The sequence below is a fragment of the Mandrillus leucophaeus genome, unplaced genomic scaffold (genome assembly GCF_000951045.1).
Source record: "Mandrillus leucophaeus isolate KB7577 unplaced genomic scaffold, Mleu.le_1.0 Scaffold111, whole genome shotgun sequence".
Taxonomy (NCBI): Eukaryota; Metazoa; Chordata; class Mammalia; order Primates; family Cercopithecidae; genus Mandrillus; species Mandrillus leucophaeus.
This window is the reverse complement of record NW_012099321.1, coordinates 3,377,451-3,387,586: the sequence shown is the minus strand read 5'-3', so window position 1 is coordinate 3,387,586 and position 10,136 is coordinate 3,377,451. Positions and strand designations below refer to the sequence as shown.

At 38.0% G+C, this 10,136-nt stretch overlaps 1 protein-coding gene across 1 annotated transcript in view; it reads right to left on the bottom strand.

Annotated features, from left to right (window-relative positions):
- Positions 1-1,856: 1,856 nt before the first annotated feature.
- BAG4 (BCL2-associated athanogene 4) overlaps positions 1,857-10,136 on the bottom strand; it is a 40,686-nt gene continuing 32,406 nt past the window's right edge. Inside the window, exons 3-5 of the mRNA XM_011993560.1 lie at positions 7,099-7,353; positions 5,854-6,108; positions 1,857-5,117 (exon numbers count right to left, since the gene is read on the bottom strand). Of these exons, the coding sequence (XP_011848950.1) occupies positions 4,632-5,117; positions 5,854-6,108; positions 7,099-7,353 (996 nt within the window). The 3' untranslated portion in view covers positions 1,857-4,631. The remainder of the gene's footprint in view (positions 5,118-5,853; positions 6,109-7,098; positions 7,354-10,136) is intronic.

Here is a 10,136-nt window from a genome sequence, read left to right as displayed (position 1 = left end):
TCTTCAGAAGTTTGAAATTGATAAAATATTTATTTTATATATATATATAAATATATATATTTAAACATTTAAAATATATATAAATATATATATATTTATATATTATATATTATATATAAATATAATATTTTAAATTAATATATATTATATATATTAATGGCCAGGGTGATCTCCTGACCTCAAGTGATCTACCCACCTCAGCCTCTCAAAGTGCTAGGATGACAGGCGTGAGCCACCGTGCCCTGCCAATATTAATAATTTTTAATCATTTTTTATTTATCTTAATTTTTAATTTTTTTTAAAAATAGAGACAAGGTCTCACTATGTTGCCCAGGTTGGTCTTGAACTCCTGGGCTCAAGCAATCCTCCCGCCTTGGCCTCCCAAAGTGCTGGGCATACAGGCATGAGCCACCATGCCTGGCCTTGTCTGAGCATCTTGAGAGACTTAGACAACTGAGAGAAGGGAGATAAGCAAACAAAACAAATATGACAGATGATTAATTCCAGGGAAAACAAGTTGTTAGGAAAGGAAATCAGGTTACTATATAGCTAAACTCTGCTTAGCATTTACATAGTCAGGATAATGTACAATGAAACTACCAAATAAGTATATTGAGGCCAGGTGTGGTAGCTTGGGAGGCCAAGGAGGGAGGATCACTTGAGCCCAGCCAGGCATTTGAGACCAGCGTGGGTAACATGGCAAGACTCCATCTCTACAAAAAATTACAAAATTAGCCAGGTGTGGTAATGCATGCCTCCCAGCTACTGGGGAGGCTGAGGCAGGAGGATCCCTTGGGCCCAGGAATTTCAGGCAGTAGTGAGCTGAGAGCGTGCCATTGCACTCCATCCTGGGTGACAGAGTAAGACCCTGTCTCCAAAAATATATATATATATAGAGAGAGAGAGAGAGACAGAGACAGAGAGAGAGAGAGAAACCTGGCCGGGCACGGTGACTCACACCTGTAATTCCAGCACTTTGGGAGGCCAAGGTGGGCAGATCACCTGAGGTCAGGAGTTTGAGACCAGCCTGGCCAACATGATGAAACCCCACCTCTACTAAAAATACAAAAATTAGCCAGGTGTGGTGGCACACGCCTGCAATCCCAGCTACTTGGGAGGCTGAGGCAGGAGAATGGCTTGAACCTGGGAGGTGGAGGTGCCGTGAGCCAAGATAGTGCCATTGCACTCCCACCTGGATGACAAAGCAAGACTCCATCTGAAAAAAACATAAAAACTCAATTGAAGCTGGTTGAGGTGGCCCATGCCTGTAGTCCCAGCTACCTGGGAGGCTGAGGCAGGAGGATCACTTGAGCCCAGGAGTTTAAGACCAGCATAGCAAGACTCTGTCTCTAAAAACAAAATTTTTTGATTAACAAAAGAAAAACTCAATTGAAAGTGGTTGCCTTTAGAGAAGGAAAAATGGGGGTGGGATCAGGAGAATGCTGCCTTTCATAGAACTGACTTTTTAAACTCGTAACTTCTACGAATTGAGGTAAATGCCTCACTTTTTTAAAAAAAAGAAGTAAAAAAAAGTAAAGTTGTAAAAGAAAAGCTCTATCAATGATCCATCCCCCAAAAACTTTTTTCATGCCTATTTAATCTATATTCTTCAAAATTTTTTTAACCTGCCTACCTTTAATGGTATTATTTACATTAACCAACTAAAGAACTGTTTTCAAAACCCCATTTGTAAAATCATTTAAAAGAATTCTGCACCAACATGTGGAGACACCTATAATCCAACCCCCATATACTTCATTAGGGCTTCTTTGTTTAAACATTTACATTGGCATTCATACTTGGAACAACAGAGGGTTATTATTAAAAAAAAAAAAAAAAAGAAAAAAAAAACATAGTTGTGTTTATCATGCCAGGACTGGGTAACTTTATTCAAGACTTTGACAAAATGATCCCCAAAGTAATATAAATGTAGACACTTTAAAAAGTCCAGATGCGAAATTTCAAGAAAACTTTGAATTCAATCCAAAGTCAGTATTAAGTCAAAAGTTGAACCAGTTCTACAAATTATAAATACTATTTTCCTTCTTAAGTTCATATATTTTCTGAGATAGATTACCAACTTAGTTTTCTTTGATATTGGTATTTGGAATAATTTTAACATGATTTAACATTTTTAAGTTCTAAATCTATACTTATCCTGAATATCTTATTATAGTTAAAAATATAAATCCAGAAGTGACAACTCTTCCTTACAGAATAATTCCAATAATAAATGTAGAAGGATTGAGAGAAATAGAAAATCACCATTAGAACACCACAGTAGTAACTGCCACAAGCAAGATCTGCCAATGGATAGTAAAATGAGCAAAAGTTTAAGCAGAAACGGGACATTTGCATAGTCTCAGGGTATCTCCAGCAAATATTCAATAATTACAAGGAAAACACAGTAAGTTTACAGTAGCAAATCCTAGCAGACACCACCTTAGCATAGTGATCAAGGTTAACAACACCAGAAATACATTACAACATCAGGTATCCCCTGTTATGATACACTGTCACAGACTGGAAGACGGGACTTAGACATGACAGCTAAATGCAAGGCTGGGTCTTGGAACAGTAAAACATTAGTGAAAAGACTGAAATCTCTACTTTTTAAACTTTCTACTTTAGTTAGTATTATATCAAGGTTAATTTCTTAATTTTGACAAATGTTCTATTGTTATGTAAGATGTTAATATAAGGGCAAGGTGGGTGCAGAGTATACAAGAACTCTACTATTTTTACAACTCTTCTGTAAATCTGAAATTATCTCAAAAGCTTAAAAAATAACTGTTAGAAAACATACATGTATATGTGCATAACGTGTACATATATATAAATCAAGACTTCATGGAAATTGGCATCTTGGGCACTCAGTCAGTAAAAGAGTAGTGTTCTCTTCTGAATTATTCATTGTCTTACTGGTAACTTAGCTTTAAGGTCCTCCCCCTTCTAGACTTTTAATCTCAAGTATAAATTTCCATTTTCATAGAAAAGCCTTTTTTAAACATTCCTATATTAGGCCAAAAATAAAATCCTAGAATAAAATTATCACCATATTATCTTATAAAATCACTCATCCCAACCATAAGACCCAGCCAGTATTTTTACTACATTTCTTCTCATTTAATATGTTTGTATTGGTTTGGTTTGGTTTATGAGTGGAGACAGCTAATATATTTAGTATTTACTCATAGGCCTGACAGTCTAAGGGAAAAAAATTATCACTTGGGTATCTTATGAAGAAACAGCTGTTTTTCCAAGAACCAATATTGTGTACTCACCTCAGACATAAAAAGTTATTTACCAAGTCTCTTCTATCTAACAGCATAGAGCTACCCAATCAAGGCCAACAAAGACCCTTTCAATATCCTTTTCTTAAATTTGGCTCTAAAATGACTGTTAATAATGGTAATAAATGTCTTTTTATTAAACAGGCAATTTTATCTTATGCAATTTAGGGAAATAAACATAAAATCTACTTTTAAATGAAGAAAATAATTATTTCTCACTTTAACTATGGCTGATTCATTCCCTGAGCATGAATCCCCTTTTACCCTCATTGTGTTTAACTATAAACTGAGCTGAAATCTGCTCACAGATGAAACTAATATTTTAGATGGAGAATAATATTACCAAGTAATCATATTTATTACTTTTTGTAGTTATTATTTCTACTCACTGTGGCATTTAATGTTTCATCTATATCTCTCTATCACAATGCCCTCTATAGAAGCAGCAATAGTGAAAACATAATTACACTTTGGGGGGAAAAAAAAAAACAGGTAATTTTTAAGTGGATCTTTATCTAAATACAATAAAAAAGCAATAAAGAAAAATGTCTGTAAAATTTTCATTTTATGTCAATGCCATTTCCAAATTCACCTTCCACTACTACCAGGAACAGCAGAAGTGGTTTAAAAAAAAAACAAAAAAACTCTAACCTAACGATCTATACAAAAAGGGAGACAATTTACTCACTACACATTGCAGTATATTCAAGTGGTGAAAAGATATAAATTCTTTCAGAACTGTCATACCATCTGGCTGTCAATATAGTCTCTTGAATAATTATATTAAACATATTACTACAAAATGTACCAAGAAGTAGAGAATAATGCTATATTTGTAAACTGCAAATAAAACAAAACAGAATTCCAAGAAGGCTAAAGTCTAAGCTATAATTACACATGAAGTGTATTTTGAAAGCAGTCACAATGTACAAAAATGGGACAAGATATCCAGATGTTTAAAAAAAACATCCTGTTTGTCTTAGATTATATCCAGTTTCATCTGGTAGGTTTCTGATAAGCCTGTCACGTGAAGTGTGTTTCCCTCCTGCTGATAAGAAGCAGCTTGCAGATATCCATAAATTTTTTAAGGAGTGAGTCTACTTGGCAATATTGGTAACTCCATAGTTTCCTATTACATTCATTCGTCTGAAAACTGAAAACAACTCAAGACTAAAATATTCTTCCATTCCTTTTCCAGTTTTTCAAGTATAAAATCAAAGGAAAGTTGGAATGTATTGCTTCTTGTCACCAACAGGCATTTCAAAAAGAGGGTAATTAACCAAATCAAGTGTTCTTTGGTCAAGTTAGTAACAGGCTTCCACTTTGTTCTAAATCCTTTCATAATCCTTTTTTTTCTAATTTTTCCAGTATGGCCTGAATCTTACAAACAGCCTCTTTTCTGGCCTGCCGTACAGAGTCCTGGCCCCCAGTTTCAACTGAATCCAGTTCCAAAAGTTCCTTGGTTAGCATTTCTTCCAGAAGCCAGTATGCTTTGTCTGTCTTTTTTCCTACAAATTCTTCTACTTCTTGTTCAAGATACTGGACCTTCTCCAGCACATGTATGATTTTTTTAATACTTGGAGGAGTACTTTCATCTGAAGGTACACGTTCTTCAGGAAGACTGCTACTTTGATCTTGATTATTGGGATGGTCACTGGTGGCATTACCATACAGCTGAGGCTCAGCACTATACTGGACCTGGCAATCCAAAAGATCCGAATCATCATTGTTCACTGTCCCCGAGGATTCGTACTGATGGACACTGCAAGGAAAGTTGTGCCGGTTCATGCTTTGCTCTGATTGGCTATAGGGATATGAAGAATCCTTGGAGTGGAAGAGCGAAAAGAGGAAAAGAGCTATTTTAATGGGAATCCATCAACATCAAATTTGTTAGCCCACATCTTTCACTTGACCAGAAAGGTACATGAAAAGACTCCCTAACAATAAAATTGGACCCTCTACTTAATCATTTGCAAAAAACACAGTCCTGAGAAGATAAAAGGGAGTGTGCCCTGTCAGACAAAAGGCACCAAATTTCTGAGTTACAATGGCTGGAACCTGCCCTGTGGCAGGTCCATCACCATGAGCACCTCATAATCCATCCTGTGACCTAACCAATAAGAATTAGTTTTTCCCCTAAAAGGTTAAAAACCTCAAGCAAGATCTTGAAAAGGAAGACAGCCACCGTGATAATGTTCAAGTCTGTGGTTTAAATACAAGCTCATACTGCAGATACTTCACATTGGTTTTGTCTTCTGTTCATAGATTATTTGAAGTAGTAAAATGCAGTCTTTGCATTTAACATTTAGAATTATAACAAACAGAAAATGTGTATCTTTCTGTCTTTTAACAAAAACGATGTGAATCTAAATCTTCTCTAAATATAAAGTTTATTTTTTAAAAAAAAAGGAAACCAAGCTGAGGTAAAGCTATAGATAAGTAGTCACCAACTTTTTGCAATTAGTCCCCATTTAACACAAACCAATACAGAAACTATATAAACCGTGTTATGTTCTCTTAATTACACACACATGAAAGGAACAACATTTAGGTCTCCTACCTTGAGCTGCTGGAGTGGGGGTGAAGGGGGTGACTGGGGAGAGCCACTGCTAGGCCATGGTGAAGTACTTTCGGTCATGTAGAGATTGCCAGGTGGTGCTGAGGGCGCTGACGAAGGCCATGGATAACGGCCACCCATTCCATAAGGACCAGGAGAAGCCCACGCATCCTCTTGTGGTCGTACAGTTGGTCCTGATTGTGGAACACTACGATTACCATCTCCATAAGGATAATGGGGCAGGGTCATTCCAGGGTTCTAGATTGAGAGGAAGAAATATACTAGTCATTGTTAAAAACTTGTAATAAAAATATTCTACTACAGGCAGATTCTGAGATGCTTCCTCTCTTAACAGTGTATACATTCACTGCTACTGGACTGAACTATAGTAACTCTAATTAATCAGCTGTAGTAATTTCTCCAAGCCTCAAAAAGTTGGTTCCAAAGATACCAGGGGTAGATTTAATGACAACAAAACTCAGAAGGAATAAGGCCTAAAAATTCAATGGATGAAGCCCAAGTCTGTCCCATAGACACTATAAACAAATGGACTCATATGCTATAAGGAAGCACAAATAAAGACATGTTAGAACTCCTCTTGAAGTGAACAGAGAAATAAACATAGTTATTCACAGAATATTAAAAAATATGAAACTAACAGGGCGCTAAAAAAGACTAAGATTTGCCTGGCATGGTGGCTAATGCCTGTAATCCCAGCACTTTGGGAGGCTGAGGCGGGCAGATCACAAGGTCAGGAGATCAAGACCATCCTGGCCAACATGGTGAAACCCCATCTCTACTAAAAATACAAAAATTAGCTGGGTGTGGTGGCATGTGCTTGTAATCCCAGCTACTTGGGAGGCTGAGGCAGGAGAATCTCTTGAACCCAGGAGGTGGAGGTTGCAGTGAGCCGAGATCACGCCACTGCACTCCAGCCTGGCGATAGAGCAAGACTCTGTCCCAAAAAAAAAAAAAAAAAGGCTAAGATAGGGAAACTTTCAAGCAGCAAATCTCTAAAGATTACTTTCAGTATAAAAATGTATGATTATGAGATTATGACATCTTAAGGTACCTTCAGCCAAAGTCCATATACTGCAATAGCTGCTACAGATAAGAAAGGCATCAATATAAAAGACTGAATCTAGAAGTGTCTTATTAAATCGGCACTAGTATGAATAGATGCCCTTCCACTGTTTACAAGAGGCAGAGACTTTGAATTCATTTTTTTCCCAACAAAAAACAACTCACCTGTGAAGCCGGATATCCTGGAACCTGCCCCCTAAGAGGGGGTGCTTCAGTTTGACAGTCCTGCTGGGGATAGATCCAACGAGAGACTGGAGTTGGGCTGTTGCCAGATGAACGGTAAGTACTTGGAACTTCTGTGGAGTAACTGGTCTGAGTATAACCAGGTGCATAATAAGCCCCTGAGTATGAGGCAGTATTTGCCCCAGGGCCTGGGGGGTATGTTGGACCATATGCTCCATTTGTATAAGAATTCAAACTCTGAAAAAAAGCAAGTTGAGAGAAAAAAAGATGAATTAGTAGAAGAGCTGAAATGCCCTAACTTAATGCCTAAACTTGAAAACTTTGAGAAGATATTAATCACAAATGCAGGCCAGGCACAATGGCTCACGCCTGTAATCCCAGCACTTTAAGAGGCCAAAGTGGGAGAATTATTTGAGGTCAGGAGTTTGAGACCAGCCTGGGCAACATAGTGAGACCCTGTTTCTACAAAAATAAAATAAAATAATTAGAGACCCTGTTTCTACAAAAATAAAATAAAATAATTAGCCAGGCATCGCTGGGCACGGTGGCTGAAGCCTGTAATCCCAGCACTTTGGGAGGCCGAGGTGGGTGGATCACCTGAGGTCAGGAGTTCTAGACCAGCCTGGCCAAAATGGTGAAACCCTCTCTCTACTAAAAATATAACAATTAGCCGGGCGTGGTGGCAGGTGCCTGTAATCCCAGCTACTCGGGGGGCCGAAGCAGGAGAACTGCTTGAACCTGGGAGGCGGAGGTTGCAATAAGCCAAGATTGCTCCACTGCACTCCAGCCTGGGGGACAAGAGTGAGACTTCATCTCCAAAAAAAAAAATTAGCCAGGCATCATGGCGCACATCTGTAGTCCCAGCTACTCAGGAGGCTGAGGTGAGAGGATTGCTTGAGCCCAGGAGGTCAAGGCTGCAGTGAGCCATGGTTGTACCACTGCACTCCAGCCTGGGCAACAGAGTGAGACTCTGTCTCAAAAAGTATATGAAAACAAAAAAATTATTTAAAAGACTATAGAGACAGACCTAGCTCTGCCATAGGCTTTGTATTTAACCTACCCTAACTTCAGTTTCTCCATCAGGAAAATGAAGATCATAAATGTATCTTTGAGGATTACTGTCAAAATTAAATAAGATGACATATATAAAAGGTTTAGCATAGTGTCTAGCACACAGTATGCTCAATAAATGGTAATTATTTGCATTATCACTGTTGTTAGTATTATCATGGCTGGGTCACGACATGAACCCGACCTGACTCCAAAGTCTAGTTCTTTGTATTATACTATCACTCTGCATCCCAAATGATACTAACAACAAACTCCTCACATATTGCTCACTATAGTTTTAAATAACCTATTCAGACTCTTATCCACACCCAGAATCCTCAGTTTAATAATCCAAATGAGATTCAAGCTAGGCAGGCATGCTGGCTCATGCCTGTAATCCCAGCACTTTGAAAGGCTGAGAAGGGAGGATCACTTTTTCTTTTTTTGAGACGGAGTCTCACCCTGTCGCCAGGCTGGAGTGCAGTGGCACTCGGCTCACTGCAACCTCCACCCCCAGATTAAAGCGATTCTCCTGCCTTGGCCTCCCCAGTAGCTGGGATTACAGGCGTGCTGTAATTTTTGTACTTTTAGTAGAGACGCAGTTTCACCATCTTGGCCAGGCTGGTCTTAAACTTCTGACCTCATATCCACCTGCCTCAGCCTCCCAAAGTACTGGGATTACAGGCGTGAGCCACCGCACCTGGCCTAGAAGGGAGGATCACTCCTGAGTTACAGACCAGCCTCGGGAACATAGTCAAACCCCATCTGTTTATTAAATATATATATATTTTTTTTTAAAAAAAAGATTCAAGCTTAATGCTAAATTTAAATGATCACTTCAATGTTTTCTATTAATTTCTACTTTACCCTTTAGAAACAGTGAAAACACAGAATCAAGTTTTCCTATTCTCATCTCTATCTCTAAGACTATATAATCTTTCCCACTTCAGGTACGAGGATACCCATGACCAAAGAATTCCATGCAGGATGAGGTGTAATAAACAGTCTGCAATGCATTCCCTGAGCAGAAGACCATGAACCACCACTTTGTTAAAACTACTAAGAGGCTGTTAAGGTCTTCGGGCATAAACAAAGAACTCCTTAATACATCACACACACAATTGGAGACTTAATAAAACATTATGTGACTTTTTGTACTGTTGTTCAACTTCTAGAAATCCTAAGGAAATGATTCAACTAGAGAAAAAGTTATAGGCATGAAGTTCTTCATCGCAGTATTATTTACAATCACATAAAACTGTAAACTACCTAAATGTCCTATAATAATGGAATCTTTAAGTAGATTAAAGACTATTCATTGAAAAAACTGTATTCAGTCTTCAAATTTTACTATTATGGCCAGGCGCAGGGACTCATGCCTGTAAAAATCCCAGCATTTTGGGAAGCCAAGGTGGGAGGATTGCTTGAGCCCAGGTGTCTGAGACCAGCCTGGGCAAACAGCAAGACCTCATCTCTGGGAAAAAAAAAAAAAAAAATTTAATTAGCTGGGCATATAGTCCTTAGCTACATGGGAGGCTGAGGCAGGAGGATTGTTTGAGTCTAGGAGTTCAGTGTTACAGTGCGCTATAATCAAGTCACTGTTCTCTAGCCTGGGTGACAGTAAGACCCTGTCTTCAACTAGCTAACTAAATATTTCACTGTTAGAATTGACCAGATATTTAATGATATTAAATAATTATTTTTAAGGTTTTTTTTTCCTTTTAAGTTTTAATAATGACATTGTGGTTATGTTTTTAAAACTTCCTTATATTTTAACGAAACATACTTAGGTCTTTATAAGTGATAAAATGATATCTGAAATTGCTTCAAAATACTCCAAGGAAATACTCCAGAATAAATACAAGATGGCCATGTACTGATACCCACTGAAACCAATAGATAGGTTCATGTTAGTTTAGTGTGCCATTCTCATTGCTTTTATGTGCTTTTGTTGTTGTTTTTTTTCCCTT